This window comes from Peromyscus eremicus, chromosome 4, assembly GCF_949786415.1.
Source record: "Peromyscus eremicus chromosome 4, PerEre_H2_v1, whole genome shotgun sequence".
In the NCBI taxonomy this organism is placed as follows: Eukaryota; Metazoa; Chordata; class Mammalia; order Rodentia; family Cricetidae; genus Peromyscus; species Peromyscus eremicus.
The window spans coordinates 37,879,665-37,898,359 of NC_081419.1; the positions used below are offsets into that span (position 1 = coordinate 37,879,665).

Sequence of the window (18,695 nt, forward strand, 5' to 3'; positions counted from 1 at the left end):
CTAGAGCCTCGTGTGATTGTTTCTTTCTTTTTTCTTTGTTTTAGTTTTTCAAGACAGGGTTTCTCTGTGAAACAGTCCTGACACTCACTCCGTAGACCAGGCTGACCTCAAATTCACAGAGATCCCCCTGCCTCTGCCTCCCGAGTGCTGGGATTAAAGGTGTGCGCCACCAATGCACAGCCGACTGTTTCTGTCTTAATGCTGCAGAATCTCTGATAATGTTCACTTGAACTTTCTCTTTTTAGGAGTTCTTTGGAATTTATCCTCATGTGATGCTGTAAAGATGACAATCATTCGAGATGCTCTCTCAACCTTAACGAACACTGTGATCGTTCCACATTCTGGGTGGAATAACTCTTCCTTCGATGATGATCATAAAATGAAATTTCAGACCTCGCTGGTTCTGCGGAACACGACAGGTTGCCTGAGGTAAGTACTTTCTTCCCAATTAATTACGTGATTAAAGAATGGGTGTCATAAGTAAATTGACTTTAGAAGGCACTACCTAGCTAGCATCCCCTGGAGGTGATGGTTCTCCTTCATAGCAGAGTGTGAACTTTGTCACTGTGTGAGGAAACACTATGAGCACAGGCTGGTGGCCCCAAGGCAACTGTCTCACATATGACTCTTGTGTGAATTATTTAGAAAGGCCCATTTATTCTGAGGGCATGACAGCAATTCCACTGTTTTCTACTATAGGAGCCTTTTTCTGACTATCACATACTTACTACAGACCTGGGGTAGCCTGGTTTTTCTTTAAGTTCCAATTATGATCACCAAAGTTCGGGTATGTATTGTTACGGTTTTTTTTGGGGGGGGTTGTTTTTTGTTTGTTTGTTTGTTTGGTTTTGGTTTTTCGAGACAGGGTTTCTCTGTGTAGCTTTGCGCCTTTCCTGGAACTCACTTGGTAGCCCAGGCTGGCCTCGAACTCACAGAGATCCACCTGGCTCTGCCTCCCAAGTGCTGGGATTAAAGGCGTGCTCCACCACTGCCCGGCGTATTGTTACTTTTAAAGAGAAGTAAAGAGATGTGTGACTTAAACAGCTATTGCTTTTGAGTTCTAAAAGAAGTCGGCCCAAATGCTGTTCCATTAATCATTACCTTTAACACATAAAATCTGTGATTCTTTTATGTTTGTGGAACGGCTCCTTGTTTGCTTCTCCACTCACATTTGACCCTGTTCCCCAGTCTCCTGTTGCTCTAGGCACATGAAACAGAAGCCTTAGCAGAATGTCAGGGTGACCTGCAGAGCTTTAGGGTTCATCTGCAGAACAGAAGTGACAGTATTGCCGTGTACAGGGCCCTGAGTTCAAGTCCCAGCCCCGAAAAGAAAAACAAAAATAAGACATTCAAACACCTCTGGGGCAGAGAGTCTGAACCATAGGGAGAGAGAGGGTCTGTGCTACTGTCCCCAAGCCTTCTACACAGTGACAGAAGGCATTCGTGTGGCTGGTCCTGGGTGAGTCTGGTAGCCTGTGGTCAGCAGGAAACAGCATCCTATCCTCCACCCTAGGATCCAGGAAAGTATGACTCCCCCAGCCCACCCCAGCTTGTCCATTAGGCAGTGAGTACCCAGATCAGGGTACAGCCTTGGCTCTCATGTGACCTGCTGTAGTCCTTGGTAAACGTCACTGTAAAACCAGCGTGGAATGAGGTGAACTGAGCCCATCTGTGAGGAAGACACAATAAGGAAGAGGAGGTGACAGTAGGCACCATAACAAAATGTGGTGAAGTGAGAATGATTGGTGAATCCTGTGGTGGTCACTTCCCACCTTAAAGATCCAGATTAGAATCATTTCATCGAGGAAAAATCCCTCACAGTGATTTGGGCTTTAGTTACTATAAGATGTAGACAAGTTGACAACCAAGAGTAGCCACCACAGCCTATATCTGAAATACCACAGAAGCTGCTCATCTGAGGAGTAGGGGTCAGGAGGACAAGTCACTGGTAATGTAAAGGAATGAGCTAACTCCATGACCAAAGGGCCAAGTGGCTGTGGATGCTGTCAGATCTCTGTTGAATGGAAGGAGCTTGTCTTACTACGAAAAGCCATGAGAGTTTAGAGCAGGGAGAGATGGGGAGGGCATTTCCTGTTCTGTGGAAGACTGAGTGGAGGCAAAAATGGAAATGAGATTAGTGGTCCAGGCATGCTACAGGCAAAGCCTGGGCCAGAGGCTGTAGATAGATTGCTTTTTGAAGATGAGCTAACAGGACTTGCTAATGAGTTGAAATAAGAGATGGAGGTGGGGGTGAGGGTTCCACCTCAGTCTTTGACTGGCCTGCTAGATGAATGTACTACAGGAATCAGAGAAGTGGGGGAGTTGCTAAGAATTATGGCCATGTCCATTTTGAGAAAGTGAATTAGTAATGTCAATAAATCAGATACATGTGTTCTCAAGGGTCAGGCAAAGATAGGCATCTGGTCATCATGGGCCATAGGTTGAAATAAAGACATCGGGGGTGAGGGGGAGGCACCCAGGAAAGTGCAGAGATAAAGGCAAAGGAACCAAAGCTGAGGCCAAGGGAGTTCGCTGTCAGAAGAGGCCGCCAAGGAAAGCGGAAGCCCGGAGTAAAGGGAAAGGGTCAGCTGTTGAATGACAGTGTTGGTGGGGCAGTACACAGGAGGCCATCCAGTTCAGTTTTACAAATTCCCAGTTTGCCCTGCTTCAGTGTTATATCTTAAGAACTGTTGTCATTGGAACATAAAAATAGAGACTGATAATCTGGTATCCATTTTTGAAGGAAGGCAAAGAAAAGCGAACAAAAACAAGACCTCAAATAAATGAGACCCAAAATAACTTTAAGGTTTTTTTGTTTGGGGTTTTTGAAACTGAAAGGATTAAAACTTGGGGCTGTTTGAGTTTGTTGATGGTTTAAGGTTACATCTCATGCAGCATATTGAACATAATCAAATGTGATTATATAACTTTTTTGTACAAGAAGTAATGTGTTTCCTCTGTTCATCCAAGAAAACATATAATGACCTCATACAAACCCCTGTAAAAAGTACAGGGCTACGAAGACACAATGGCTAACATAAGAGGAAAAACAGACCCCAAACCAGTGGCCGCTATGAGCGACACATCCTGACACATTCCTATTTGCTTTAATGTACAATTCATTTCTTCCTCATCACAACCCTCAGATAGTTATTTTTATTTCTTCCACTTACCTGTGATGAAGCTGATGAAGACAGCCAGTAAATAATGGCCTCAGGGAATTGTGAGGTTAATGTAGTTAGAGTTCAGATGTCATGTTCTCTGTCTGTGGGTAGAATGGGGTTCTGGCCAATGTTGAGAATGTCTCTCAAGTCACTGCAGTGGCTGCTCTCTGCTGCCGTTCTCGCTCAGATGGGGATCATTCAGTTAGTCTTCATGGCTGAAGGGTGAGTGGATGGTCTCAGCAGTTCCTCCATGTCTCCGTCCACTCAGGAACCTCAGCTCTGCGGGGGAGGAAGCACGGAAGCAGATGCGGTCCTGTGAGGGGCTGGTGGACTCGTTGTTGTATGTGATCCACACGTGCGTGAACACTTCCGACTACGACAGCAAGGTCAGTGTCCTGCCACCTACACTCCAGTGGCAGGTGACAGCCATGGCCTCACGACTGGCATTCCATCAGTCTCTGAAATCGTGGAGCCTGGAGCTGCTCTCCAGACCAAAGCATCAGTCTCTCTAAACATTACAAGTTGGGAAGGATGTAGCAACTTAGCAGGCCTGGAACCATGGAATTCTGGTAACTGGTGAAGAACCTCACATGGGTCCAGAATTTCTCTGGTTTCCAGGTGCTCGTTTTCAGGTGATAACCCTGTGCTCTCTTCCATGCCACATTTCCTACTCCTAGACACAGATACATGTAACACAAATCTTAAAAGGTCTAATAATAATTAAAAGAAAAAAAAAAAAAAAACTGGAGCCAGATATTGAGGTGAAAGCTAAAAGATCTGAGAAGCAGAGCAAGCCAGCCACAAGTTCTTACCTCTATGAAATCCTCAGTCTAAAGAGTGAGTTCCTGTCTCCTCACACCTTATATACCTTTCTCTGCCCTGGCATTAAAGGTGTGTGTGCTTCCCAGTACTGGGATTAAAGGTGTGTGCCACCACTGCCTGGCTCTGTTTCCAGTGTGGCCTTGAACTCACAGAGATCCGGTTGGATCTCTGCCTCCCCAGTGATAGGATTAAGGGTGTGTGCCACCACTGTCTGGCCTCTATGTCTAATCAAGTGGCTGGCTCTGTCCTCTGATCCCCTGGCAAGCTTTATTGGGGTACACCATATCACCACAGATATACCCTAGCCCCACCCCAAATCTTCTGTGTGCCCTCCTATTTCCTCTGTGACACTCTAGTAAGTTCCACCCCCCGGGGCTGTGGAAGACAGAGCTAGAATGTCAGGAGTTCTGAGGTGTGCATGCTATGTGGCGTTTGGATGGGCTGGGTGAGGAGAGACCGTTGGTAGATCTTGAGTCACTAAGATGAGTCTGAGAGAGACGAGGATAATGAGCCATAGGCTCAGGGAGAAGACGGGCGAGTGGGGCAAGGTAACAGCCAGTGTCTATTTGAGCCTCTTTGAACAAGACCTGAGGATGAAATTGAGAGAAACAGCAAGTTGGGAAGGAGAACTTGCCAGGTGGGCCAACTTCAACAACTCTGACCTTGACTTTAGACATCTGAGTTGAAGTGACAATTGGCCCCTAATTGAAGATTTAAAGTACAAAATACCCAGTGCAGAAGGCAAAATATCAACAGGAAGAAATCAGTGCATTCCTTAGAGATGGGAGATAAGAAACTGAGGCGGCAGCGGAAATAAGGCCTGGTCATAGGACTGGTCCCAGGCGGGGAGGTGGAGGCACTGTTGTCCTGCTGAGGGTCTGCACAGGGGCCAGAGTGTGACCACAGCATCATGAGTGCCGTGTGGCCCTGAACAGGCCTGATGGGGTCTTGGTTGGCATAAAGGCAGATCTTCGGTTTACAGCTGCGCCCTGACCCACAAAACTGTAGAGTCACACACTTCTTCCCTTCGATCGTGTCGCGTTCACATAAATACAGCGCTGTTTCCTGGTGGTATATGCAGTGCCAGAGTGTTTGGGGTGACGTTTTTAATTACACACTGTGTTGGCTTTCAGACGGTGGAGAACTGTGTGTGCACCCTGAGGAACCTGTCATATCGGCTGGAGCTGGAAGTCCCTCAGGCCCGGCTGCTCGGACTCAATGAACTGGATGACTTACTAGGAAAAGAATCTCCCAGCAAGGACTCAGAACCAAGCTGCTGGGGCAAGAAGAAGAAAAAGAAAAAGAGAACTCCACAAGAGGATCAAGTTAGCATTTTATTTCTCTACAGTTTTATCTATTGGAGAGTGAGGAGTCATATAGTTGGCAGAAAAGGTGGTTGCTACTTAGCTGAGCCCAGCAAAAATGAATCTTTCCAGCAGTCAGGGATCTTGTTCACTTCCTTTTCACTGCGTGTGTACCATCTGTCTTTCAGTGGGACGGAGTCGGGCCTATCCCTGGACTGTCCAAGTCCCCCAAAGGAGTGGAGATGCTGTGGCACCCGTCAGTGGTGAAACCCTATCTGACTCTGTTAGCAGAAAGTTCCAACCCAGCCACCTTGGAAGGCTCTGCTGGATCTCTCCAGAACCTCTCTGCCGGCAACTGGAAGGTGGGATGTTTCCTCCTCGTCCACATTGGTTTCTGTCCATGTGGGAGGGACACACTTGATTAGAGTTTGTCCATAAAAGGGCCTTCAGAGGGTGTGGAGAGGAGACAGGAAGTCACCCTGGGCATCCTAAAAGGAATATGATAGAGTCCCTTCCCTGAGACTCTGAGACTGATTCACAAACAGATAGTGTCCACAGGATCCATCCTGTGTGACCCTGAAAGACTTGCAGGGTGGCCTGGGGAGGGAGAGGGGCGAATGGAATTGAAGGCTTCCTGCAGCATGAACAGGACTAAGCCAGCAGGGTCTGAGGGTGGGGTGGAGAGGAGGAGGAGGTGCTAGAGAGATTAAAGGGCTTCTGTGAGGAAAGGACAGTGTGGGATCAGACTGCAGGCTGCTCTGAGGCAAGCAGCCAGGACAAGGAGTGGCCGCCTGGAGCTGGCCATCCTGTCCAGAACTGAATGTTGAGCTTCAGGAGGGGGACCTGGCCACAGACAAGGGAGATAAGTGACAAAATAAGCTGGACACTGTGGGGTCACTTCTGTGCCTTTGCAGGGGGTGAGGTCAAGGAAAAGTAGAGGCTGGGGTTCCTTGTGGGATCCAGTGGCACACACATCACAGTGAGAGAAGATGGGAACCTGATTCCAGCTGAGGTCAGGCAGTGTGGGTATGAGCACATCACTTCTTTCAGACCCCTCCAGAGCCTAGGAAGTGTGTCTCCTTACAAACGTGCAACCTTGTGAACATGGACCTGGTTTCCTATTGTTACCACAATTTCTTAAAATTTTAGATGTCATCTCTCATCTTCCCAGACAGTCAGTCCTGTGTGAAATTTTCTGGCAAGTGCATGGGGACAGGGGGTTATAATGTTTGTTTTGGCTCCTCGTCCCACTGCACCCAAAATGAGGCTCTGTGGGACTCTCTTGCCCATGACTGATCTCTGTCAGTAGACATGGGTATGGATATTTCATTCATCAGGTGACTGTCACGGAGTCTCTACAGACATGCGTAGTCTGCTGTTATCTCGGCCCCTGTGGTTTATTTCCTGTTCCTAAAGTGCTAATAGCTTAGTGCTAAGGGTTGACTTGGGAACCCCAGTTCCTAAGAGCCGAGGTGAAGGATCCCGCCCCTGAGCATCTTCATCTGTACTCACCTTATCAGGTGCTGGGGTACTGAGCAAAATGATAAAGACGAAGACGAAGGGAGCTCCTGGCATAGAACATTCTTATACAGCCAAAGAATGACTTGGTGGTTAAAGTTATAATAATTAAAACAGATGTGACTGAGTTTTGTAGAATTTAATTTCTGGGATCGTTCAGTAAGTAAAGGTACATGGCAAGCTTATTTAAAATACAAACATTATATTTAAATGGTTTTCAGTATCAAAAAGTAGTCACTCAAAATCTCAGACCCTTGGATGTCTAGAGAGACACCTCCACAGTTAAGAAAGCCTGTTGAGGACAACAGAAGTCTGGTTCCCAGCGCTCCATCAGGCAGCTCACAGCTGCCTTTAACTCCTGCTCAGGGAGGCTGATGCCCTCTGGCCTTTTTGGGCACTCACATACACATGCACATAATTAAAAGTTAAGAAATACATATTTCTTTTACGTGGTGTGTGTGTGTGTGTGTGTGTGTGTGTGTGTGTGTGAGAGAGAGAGAGAGAGAGAGAGAAGAGAGAGAGAGAGAGAGAGAGAGAGAGAGAGAGAGAGAGAGAGTGTTAGCCATGCCTTCATATATAAGCAAGGAACCGATGTTTTGGGAAAGGCAGAGAGAATGTGTGTGTGTGTGTGTGTGTGTGTGTGTGTGTGTGTGTGTGTGTGTGTTAGCGTGTTAGCCCTGCCTTCATATACAAGCAAGGAAGCGATGTTTTGGGACGGCCGATGTCCGGGCTAGGCAGTTTTCAGTGGAAACAGGAAGCAGTGGCGCCTGTGGTTTCAGGAAGCTGATCACACTACCTAGTGCTCTCTGCAGTAGCGAGCCTCGTACTGTGTTTCCTCCCTGAGGATTTCATTTGATTTGGCAAATAAAAATTATCATTTAATACAATAAATGCTAATTGGATCTTTGAAAAGCATCTTTTCCTGTTGTGTATATTATTAAGATAATCTGCTCTGTTAGAATTCAAGAAATTGGGCAGTCAATCATATATTTTAACATTAACAGTAATTGCAGAGAGCTAATGGATCTCTGTCTTCATGCTTTGACCACAGTAGGAAAATAGTAGATAGGACTTGAGCAACTTCTTTGAATTTTCCTGGTCTATTTTCTAACATTACTTTGTTGTTGTTTCTAAGTTAGCTTAGTATTGCTTTCCAGTTCACAGGGTGCACAAAAAGTAGCCAGTTAATGTTGAGTGAGAATGCCTTTTGCACCTAAACCTGCTTTTGCCGTGGGTATGAATTATGGTGCCTGGTGTCTGTGGAGAATTTCCTTGCTCCTGAGTACAGAAAGTTTCCCAGCAATCTTTTTGACTGGTTACCAAACTCCCAAAATTGTTGGAGCATGTACTAAAAATAAGTTAGCTCAGCAGAGCCAGGCTCCTCTCCAAGGGATGCTGGGGGGATGCCTTTGCCATCCTACTTCTGGCCTCTGGACCTGGTGTGGGACCAACAGCAAAGAAAATGGGCTGTTTCCTTAGTCGTGTTTCTCTAAGAGGGAAAGTAATCGCTGCGTTCTCTGTCCTGCACAGAAATCTGACAGATGGTGGCTTGAGATCTTCAGGCTTTGGGGGATTTCTTTTTAAATCAGCCATCCTAGCCTGTCTCTCTCCCAAACCGTGGCACTGATTTAATCTCCACTGGAGAGAAAACATTTGATTTATTAGTTTATCGTTTCAGATTGCAGTAGCCTGTGAGACTGGATCTCCATGTTTTATTCACTAATGCCTTATTCTGTCCACCAGTTCGCAGCATACATCCGGGCAGCTGTCCGCAAAGAAAAAGGGCTCCCCATCCTTGTTGAGCTGCTGAGGATGGATAATGACAGAGTTGTCTCTTCTGTGGCCACCGCCTTGAGGAATATGGCGTTGGATGTTCGAAACAAGGAGCTCATAGGTATGTACGCTGTGTGGGAGCCCGTCTGGGTTTCCTGGTGCCTTTGCCCAGCAGGTCTGCATAAAGACGATGATTGGACCACGGGCCTGAGTACAGGTGTTTGGAAGGGTCGACACTTGGCTGTATCTCACAAGGGGGAGGTCTTTGCTCCTCCCCTTGGCACTGTGATAAAAAGCCCTTGAGAATAAAGTTAAGGGCTGGTGGGTTGAGACCCAGGCCCTCCCGAGGCTATCCTGTGTTTCTGTCTTTCCTCTCATTGTCTAGGTCTCTCTTTCTAGCTAATATTTCTCACTACTCCCTACTCAAGAGTACCTGGGTCATAAAAGTGGCGGCTGGTCCACCACAGTACTGCAAAGGAAGGAGCCATGGTAGTTACGAAACTCCACCTGAGCCGCCTCCTCCATTCCTGGCATATTTGGATGCCCTGCTCTTCAACTGTTCTTTTTCAGCAAGAGGCAGGCTCATTAATTAAACATTGATCTCAGAAGGTAAATTTCCAGAAAAGCCAGCGATCTCCAGCGATTTCAGGTGTACATAACAGCACTGCTTGATGAATTTGGTGTCTCTAGTCCCTAAGAGAAGTTATATCCTGAGCAGCAAGAACAAGAAAAAAATTAACTTCCTTCTCCAGTGTTGGTGCTGATATCTACTAATTCACCAACACTAGCATCTTCTAATAAGAAACAGTGTGGATACTATGTAGCTTTCCCTCCCAAGTCTGTTTGAATGCTCATCCCCAGACAAACCACTGTCATGCCATCCCAAGGCAGGGTCAGGATGGAGATGAGGTAAGGACTAGGCACTAGGACACGGTAGTTTCGGGGGCCTTTGCTCTTGGCTCTCAGAGGGTACATCAGCACAGAGAGAGCCAAGAATGAGATTCATCGGCTTTGAATGCCAGGCAGCTTGCTGGTCTCTAAGCACTGCTCTGCCCCAAACAGTTTGAGGGGTAACAGGAAAAAAAGAAGGGAACTCCATGGACTGGACCCTCCCTTCTGAACCTGCAGCTCATTGACCTCATAGCCCAGAGTGGCCTATGAACCCCACTGCTACTCGGTTCCTGCTTCTAGGTGGTCACAGCTCCCTCTCTGCCAGTGTCTGAAAGGAAATTGGCATGCCTGCGGGGTCACTGTTAGAGGAAGTAAGTAAGGACAGTACCCTACATCCACTCAAGTTCCATGCCAGCCCCATGGCTGGTACCATGGGGAGGGGGGATTTGTTTTTTATAGATTCTTGTGACCTTAGACCCAGTTTATATTGAAAGACACAAGCTATAATAGGGAGGGGGAGGGCCGGGGGTGGAGTAAGAAAATGAGAAAGAATGAGAATAATATTTAGCTTAAGATTAACTGTGATTGCTGAATGTGGTGGTGCATGCCTTTAATCCCAGCACTTGGAAGGCAGAGGCAGGCAGATCTGCAAGTTCAAGGCCATCCTGGTCTCCAGAGTGAGTTCCAAGGCAGCCAGGGCTACAGAGAGAAACCCTGTCTCAAAAAACAACAACAAAAAAAGATTAGCTGTGATCCTGGCCTGGTGCGTTAAGCCAGTAATCACAGCTGCTTGGGAGGCTGAAGCAGAGAGATGATGAGTTCAAAGCCAGCCTGGCCTACAGAGTAGGTTCAAGTCCGTCTACAGTAGTGAGACCGTCTCAACGTAAAAAGAGGGCTGCCGTAGAGCTTCATGGTAGACTGCTTGCATAGCGTACACAGGCCCTAGGTTCAAGTCTAGTCCCACCAAAAAAGGCGTAATGGAAAACTGAACGGGGTACAGCGACTTACAGGTAAAGCCCTTCACAGCTTGCCTGGCAGAAGTGCCATTTTAAATTATTACTGTCCAGATAACTGTGTCCTTTCCTTGGCAGCAGATCAGCCCCACAGAGAGGAAGTCTATGGCTCAGCCCTGCCCAATTCCCACACTTCCTTCAGAGCAGTCCCAACTAGACTTAGAAGTTACATCTACACTCTGATTTCTTATAAGATTAATACTCACAAGTGTGTTTCTACTGCTGAGAAACGTAGCTAATCACATGACCTCATACATCCTGGCCATGTGTGAGTATTCAGAAATCACCAGTGCTAACTTCTCGCCGTCCTCAAGATGCACATTTATCTTCTAGGCTTCCAGGTTCACTGCTGTTTCTCCACTCACAACCTCTGCTCTATGTGCTTGGCCTGTGATATGCAGGAAATGACAGGACGTGCAGTTAGGACCCGCCTGCTGTCTCCTCCACCACGGCATAGAAATAGCCCTTTGATGAAAACCCTGTAGAGCATGGTGGGGACCCTAAGAAAATGTTTACTTCCGCCTTGGTTAATTTTTGTTTGTAGTGCATTTATCCCACTTGGTCAGTTGGTAATTGAAATTGAAAAGGCTAGAGATGATCTCTGTTTGGGTATTTATGAAGGACTGCTCCCCTGGCTGAGACTCCCTCAGCTCCGTCTTCTCCTCGTGTACTTCATTATTACTTGTTACCTCTAGGAGATAATATACCTGGAATTTCACTAGAAGACTTTTTGCCTTGTGTCTTTTAAAGAACTAGTGTATGGTCAACTGCTGACACCAGGTCAGCTGACGTAACCCTCAGCTTTGTTAAAGTACATGGCTGTTCCCAGGGAACTTGGTAGATTCACCCAGGAAGATTTAATGCGAAGTATTTTTAGCAGCCCTAGTCCAGATTCAGAGTGTTTTGAAAAGCACTGCTCAGAAATTGAAGTATTTTGATACTGGAACTAAGAACAAAACTCCTGCCCTAATCTTTCAGTAGAACTGTTTCTGTAGAATGTGGGATGACATCCAGGGGACTCTAAGCATTGATGTGTTTCTTTCCCCAAGTGACAGTAATGGTTTGTAAAGTAGTCATGTGTTCAAGTGGCATGACAGTGAATGTTACCTTTCTCTCAAAGTCACATATGTGCTTTTCTTCTTTGCTGTGGGGATTTTTTTGTTTGTTTTGGTTTTTTTCCCCCTGTTCATGTCTCTTGAAGTTTTATTTTTTAAAATCTTCAGATTATCAGGATTTTCAACAACAATAACAAAAAGCTGGTGCCTGTGAAAAGTTGACCCTCTTCTGTGCACCCGGCAGGTAAATACGCCATGAGAGACCTGGTCAACCGGCTTCCCGGCGGCAACGGCCCCAGCATACTGTCCGATGAGACCGTGGCAGCGATCTGCTGTGCTCTTCATGAGGTCACCAGCAAAAACATGGAGAACGCCAAAGCGCTGGCTGACTCAGGAGGGATAGAGAAGCTTGTGAACATAACCAAAGGCAGAGGAGACAGGCAAGTGTGTGGTGCCTCAGTTCTTGGACTGTCTTGTGGTGAGGGCCTTTGTGGAGGATCCATGCCTAACTCAAGGATTCATGTCTGTATTTCTCACATGCTGAATAGCTAAGCAATCTACATTGGCTAAGACCTATGATGGTGGGAAGGGGTGCTTTTTGTCATGGGTTGGCATTCCCTTTATTATATAGTGTACCTCACTCCTCCTCTCTCTCTCTCTCTGACTTAGACTACTCAGGGCTACTGTAACAAAATGTTGTGGGCTGGGGAGCTTATGAACAATAGAAGTTTATTTCCCACTATTCTGGCACCTGTGAAATCCAGGAGCAAGGCATCAATAGAGTGATGTCTGGTGCGAGCCCCTTCCTGGTTTTATAGAGTGACCTTGCTCTCACATGGAAGACTCTTCTGGTGTCACCTCTCAGCACTGGCACATTGAGAGTTAGGACTTGTGCATAGGAACTTCGGAGAGATTCCGACCTCCAGGCTGCAGCCATCTCTGAAGCCACGTTTGTTCATGTCAGCTCCTAGAAGAACCAAAAACACCAGGGCGGGGACAATCTCAGGGACACCATTTCGTTTGCACCTTGAGTTCTGTCAAGCCTAAGTCCTACTCTGCAAGAATGTCTTTTTAAATCCTCGCTTGCGAGATGGATTCTGCTGCCGAGTGCCCAGAAAGCATGGAAACCGCCACTCTGCACGAGGGTGCTCTGGGCCTGGTCACACTCCTGCCTTTGCCCCTGGGTGACAGTAACAGATGAGGCAGCCCAAGTGGGCAGAACGCATCAGTGAAAACAGAGGTTCCTTGTCATGGAGCTGTAGCTGTGACTAAATTCGTCTTCATGTCAGGTCAGGAAGTGGGAATTCCAGCACCTTCTCCAAACAGTCGGTCGGCGGCCGCTCCCCCCTCTCCCGCTCCCCCCACCCCCTCTGCATTCTCTCTCCACACTGACTCCCTCGTGTGTTATTGGAGTCCTCCTCCAGCATCCTCACTCCTGCAGTGGCTGGGCCTTTGTCCTTTTATCTGCTGTTGTATCCTTGACAACAAGAAGAAAGCATGTCCCTGGGAGGGTGTGGTGTGGGGGGACACTTTATTAATTAGCTGGATGGCAGTGCTAGGATTCACATTACAGCTTATCTAGTCTTTCAGGTGATACCTCTGAAGGAATTCTTAAAATATAGGAATAATGCAGGAAACCATAGCTTTACCCACTAGAAGCCACATCTGTCAGCATAAACAGTATTGCCTTTCAGCCTTAATTCTTGCATTTTTTAAAATAAACAGTATTGCCTTTCAGCCTTAATTCTTGCATTTTTTAAAATTCCATTAGTAACAAATGCATACGATTTGTTTGTTTGTTCTGATAATTTTTTCTTTCAAATAAGGCTCCACCCTGTTGCCCAGGCTGGCCTTGAACTCACTATGTAGTCCAGGCTGGTCTCAAACTCATAGTAATCCTCCTGCCTTAGTCTTCTGAGTTCTAGGATTACAAGAGTAAGCCACTATACTCTGCCTTTCCTTTTAAGAAAATGAAACTTTTCAGGCAGTTAAGATCCCATTTCTCTGGCTCCCTCTGCAGCCTACACACACACACACACACACACACACACACACACACACACACACACACACACACACACACGGTCATATGATCACCTTATGCACTCTTGAAAGTTCACCTTGTAGAGATGCTGAGCCAGTGACAAGGTGTGCGTGAATGTGTGCGTTGGTCCATGTGTGTAATATACACATAAATATGTATGTAAGTCTAACCTCCTGTTGAAAGCCAAAGATTCAGAATGTCTAGGACCAGGCAGGGCTGGAGAGATGGCTCAGTTAAGAGCACTCGCTGCTCTTGTAGAGGTCCTGGGTTTGGCCTCCAGCACCCTCTTCTGGGCTCTGAGGAACCAGACATGTACTTGGTACACATTAATACGTGTAAAGCATTCATACACATAAATAAAAATAAATAAGCCCTTTTTTTGAAAGAAGAAAGTCTTGAACCAAATCAGGTTGTGGCTGGTGTCCCCACACTTCACTTCCTCACGGTTCTTCCCCGTATTTGTCACCTACTTGCATGTCCTGGTGCTGTTCTCAGCCCCAGGCCTCCAGCACATCACAGAACAGCATCCCAGGGCCAAGGCAGACGAGGTGCCCAGTGAGTCACAGCAGCAGAGCTCGGTAGATGGTGCCTACAGGGGCAAACGACAAAACCAGGGAAGGCCTCATGGTGACAGTGGGAAACAGCCCTAGAGAAGGGAGGGAGAAGGTGGGCAGGGCCACTGTCTGGGGCAGAAGCCTGTGGGCAGAGGGCACATCAAGAGAGCTGTGTCAGGGGAGAAGAACAGCAGAATCCAGTGTGATGAGCCAGAGCCAGTGTGAGAGAAAAGGGGAGAGTCAAAGAGCAATAGGACCAAGAAGCAATCCTTGTCCTTGTGGGTCAGTTGTGTCAGCCTCTGAATGAAATCAGAGCCACTGGGGCGCAGTGAGCAGGGGAAGGACACCGTCTGTTCCCTTGTGGAAAGAGCAACATGACCTCATTCCCCACACACACAGACTAAAACTAAAGAAGAGGGCAGCATCTCTGGCGGGGTTGAAAGACAACAGGACTTACTGATAGATAAGTAAGTGGCAAGAAAGGGTAGTATTGTGACTGACTCCCAAGTTTTTGTCAACAGAGGTCATACCGAGGCAGGGAAGCCTGCAGGAGGACCACCACGAATTTGCTCTGGACTTAGATGCTTGGGGAGAGAATTAGACATCCAGTGAGTGTGTGGTCAGCGGGAGAGCTGCAGGCTGGGTGTGCAGGGCCTACGCTCAAGCTGCAAAATGACACTTGGGAGTCAGCAGCATCTAAGTGACTTATTTATGGAAGTAAAGATTGACGGGTGTCAGGGAGGTGAAGACCCCAGAAAGGAGTAGCCAGAACATGGGTCTCCAGGAGCGTGCAGTGACTCGGAGGCCAAGTCGAAGGAAAGATAGGCAAGAATCAGGCCCCTACTTATTCAGGGAGGGTGAGATTGAGGCCTGACCATTGGAGGCAATAATATGGAGGCTGTGAGTTTAAGAGGATGAGAGGAGTTGGAGGTGTGAGTAACAGCTTTCAGGGGATCCCCCCGTGCTGCAAAGGTAAGAAGGCACCCTCGCCTTTCTTGGGATTCCGCTGTCTGCACACACTGCATCCTGCTCCTGTGGCTGCTGGTGTAGAGCCTGATGTCAGAGTGAGAGGCCGTGCTACCCATCCTCACATAACCACCATCTCTCCCTAGGTCCTCTCTGAAAGTGGTGAAGGCAGCAGCCCAGGTCTTAAATACATTATGGCAGTATCGGGACCTCCGGAGCATCTACAAAAAGGTAAATCTCCTTGAACAGTGGTGCCGCCATGAGCATCCCTCATAGCACACGTTTCTAATCACTTACTGCAATGCCGTGCTGCTGTTCATTTTCTCTTTACACTCCGCAGGATGGGTGGAATCAGAACCATTTTATTACACCTGTGTCCACGCTAGAGCGAGACCGATTCAAATCACACCCTTCTCTGTCCACCACCAACCAACAGATGTCACCCATCATTCAGTCAGGTCAGTGGGCATTTGTGTGACAGAGCATTGTTCTGAGAGAAAGAGGTCTGAGCACGAGCTGACTCAGCCTGTCACGTCAGCACTGTTAACAGCCACTTACTTCCGTTTGAAAAGAGAATGCAGCTTACATCAGCTGCAGTGCATTTAAAAAAAAAAAAAAAGCCCACGGCCTGTGCCCACACGGCCTGTGCCCACACCTGGATGCTGCTTCACCGGAGTTTTTGGTGAAACGTCTCAGGAACAGGCTCCTAGCTTTGCCACGGCATGTCGCTGGCTGCTTTGCAGACCCACACCCACCCACACCCACCCACACCCACCTCGCTATGTGGCTTTCTAGAAAGTCCCTTGGACTTTAAGCCAAGGTCTTGGCCACTGTGCCGCCCACCCGTTAGCAGAGTTGAGCTTAATGGAATGAACGCTTTGAGCTTCACACTAAATGACATGTAAAGAAACCTTGTGACTGCCAAGTCAAGCCAAGGCTGTGGATTTAATTCTTACTGAATGAAACAGGAAAAATGATGCTTCTTACCTTGATTCGGCTTTAAATCACACATTCCTACACATATATTATCTGTTGTAGTCAGCTGTGCGGCTTCTGACAGTCCTATTGCTCATGTGGACAAATGTGGACAAAAAGACTAATATCCATGCCCAGGGGCTCTAGCCACATAATTGAATGTCTGTGGTTGTGCTGGGAGTTTGTTGTTGTTTGGTTTGGTGCTTTGTGTTTTGTTTTAAACATTATCTATTCCTACTGTGTGTGATAGATATGTCTTGCTTTAAAATTATGAGCTGTTTCATTAAACAAGAACTTTGTCTGTTTGGGACACCCCGATAAGCCCTCATGCTGTTTTCTTATAAAAAGTGCTCAGTGTGTCCGAGGACTTAGGAATAGGGATGTCAGGGAAGCCAGCAGAGTTGGCTGCCAGACAGGGGGGCTTGTGTGCAAGCTCAGAATCATTTAAACAGGTGAGCACATAGCTCCGCCAGGTGGACAGACCTCCTAAACATGCAAGCGGAAGTACTAGTGGCCCCCACCCCAGTCCCTCGGTGGCCCCCCGACTCTGTTCAGAGGGAAAATGTGTGCCACTCCTGTCTGGCAGCTGTCTGAGGGTTGACATCGTCCTTCAGCACTGGGGAGGGATCTGCTGCCGGGCATGCCGCTGCCGTGGTACTGTCATCCCAAAGGGAAGCTGGGCTCTCCTGTCCCGCTAGAAGTAGCCCAGAGGCCTGGCTGCGCATGCTCACCTCATTCTTCCTGCCTGGCCAAAAAAAAAAAAAAAAAAAAAATGTCCAAAAGGGGACCCTTTCAGTATATGGCTAGTCATTATCAGATGTGTGGCCTAGGCTAGGATCAGAAGTCATCTGGGCTAGGGGTCACATGGTCTCCTGACATTAGATCACCATAAAGAGAACTATAAATGTTATAGGCTGGCCACTTCTAGACACATACAGATGTATTTTGAATGATCAAAAATCACAACAGGCCATAAAACCTGTTACCAAATATCTGTGTATAAATGCTGATAGGAGTTTATGAGCACCTAAACTGTTATCATCAGGCAGATGTAACTCTTGCATGGCTCTTAACTCCACTCGGTTTCCAAGGGTAGGTCAAGTCTCTGAGTCACACTGCTGCCTGCCACCCTTGCTGGTGTGGGAATGTAGGGTGTGTTCGTGGTCCTCGGAGTCTGGCTGCTCTTCACCCTCAGCGGCTCTGAGAGCTGATTTGACTGTGGCATGCTAATGACACTTGGTTTCCGGAGCTGACGGTCTGACTTCTCTCTTTCCCCTTCCTTCCTTCCTTCCTTCCTTTGCCTCTCCCTTCAGTTGGCAGCACCTCTTCCTCACCAGCACTGTTAGGAATCAGAGACCCTCGCTCTGAATACGATAGGACCCAGCCACCTATGCAGTATTACAATAGCCAAGGGGACACCACACACAAAGGCCTGTACCCTGGTAAGACCCAGCGGGGTGTGTGATGCAGTACCCGGAGGAAGCACATTTCTGCGCGCTCAGCCAGTGTCCTGGAAACTGGCCTCTGCTTAGACTGAGACGGTCCCCCAGCAGCAAACCATACCCCTGTCCCTTCTCGACTACTTCCGGGGTGGTTGCCTTTCTGCTTATTTTCAACAAGTCAAGCTAATATAGCAATGGGATGGCCACGAATAAAAAAGAGGCTGGATCCAGTGACCGCTTCCGGCCACCCCAGGTGCCCTTCCCTTTGCCCCTGTCCCCTCCTGCTCTACAAGAGTCCCTTATGCATCGGAACCGAGTGCCCAATGTAGCTTCATGGGAGCTGCATATACCCTCTAGACCGGCCCATTTCTAAACTCAAACTCACGAATAGCTATCCAGTCCATTTACGTTTTCATGAAAAGGAGTTTGAGTGAATTGTAGACTAACTTGTAATTTTCCTCAAGTGTAATTATTTTTAAGACCAAAAATAGTATTATAGTGTTAGTACTTTTATATCCTATTCAGAAAGATGTGTATAAAAATATTTTAAAGTTGCCAGCCCAAAAGGTAATTGGTCTATTCTCAAATATTTAGCAAATTAAAACTACTCCAGAACAAGTCATGAGCTACTGAAAAACAAAAAGTACTTTTCCCTCAAAAAAAAAAAGGGGGGGGGGGAGGAAGGGAAAATACCTATTTATTAAAAAGAAATCAATTAAAGCTGATGGCGGCTTAACTGCTGCTGGGGGAGGAGTCTGAGTTGTACTATTGTCTTTGAAACTGTGATTTCACAGGACTATTTACTAATCAAGTATTGTTACCATGGCAATTAATAGCTCAGAAGACTGCAGATGCTACATTTCGAATACCAAGCTCTCTGCGGAAGGGCGCACGCGCACACACCGAAGCTCAGGCGGCTCTGGGTCTACAGCAGCCTGCTTCGTTTGAAAGACTGCCGCTTGAGCATGCACCCTTTATCTTTGCTTGCTTCGATAAACTGAATTTGCTCGGAGTGTGCCTTATTTTCCTTATTAAAAAAATTAAAACCTTTGCTAGTTTTAACAGTACTAGAAAGGCAACTAGTGATGTCATCAGGAGTCTGCTCTGGGCTCTTGAAGACACTTGCCGAATTACCAAGTGCTTTTCCATTTACAACATACTTAACCATGGCAGA

The 18,695-nt window shown here is 47.2% G+C and overlaps 1 protein-coding gene across 14 annotated transcripts in view; it reads left to right on the plus strand.

Annotated features, from left to right (window-relative positions):
- Positions 1-18,695, plus strand: part of Pkp4 (plakophilin 4) — a 225,997-nt gene that overhangs the window by 204,187 nt on the left and 3,115 nt on the right. For 10 of the 14 annotated variants that reach the window (XR_009378791.1, XM_059260491.1, XM_059260493.1 and 7 more), the window contains 9 exons: positions 246-429; positions 3,433-3,550; positions 5,120-5,311; positions 5,479-5,652; positions 8,552-8,702; positions 11,785-11,980; positions 15,251-15,335; positions 15,445-15,562; positions 17,393-17,521. Coding sequence is in view for 13 of the 14 variants with exons in the window: in XM_059260491.1 (XP_059116474.1) it covers positions 246-429; positions 3,433-3,550; positions 5,120-5,311; positions 5,479-5,652; positions 8,552-8,702; positions 11,785-11,980; positions 15,251-15,335; positions 15,445-15,562; positions 17,393-17,521 (1,347 nt within the window). In the remaining variant the exon portion in view is untranslated. The remainder of the gene's footprint in view (positions 1-245; positions 430-3,432; positions 3,551-5,119; positions 5,312-5,478; positions 5,653-8,551; positions 8,703-11,784; positions 11,981-15,250; positions 15,336-15,444; positions 15,563-17,392; positions 17,522-18,695) is intronic. The other 4 variants (XM_059260499.1, XM_059260500.1, XM_059260501.1 and 1 more) reach the window with 1 other exon arrangement.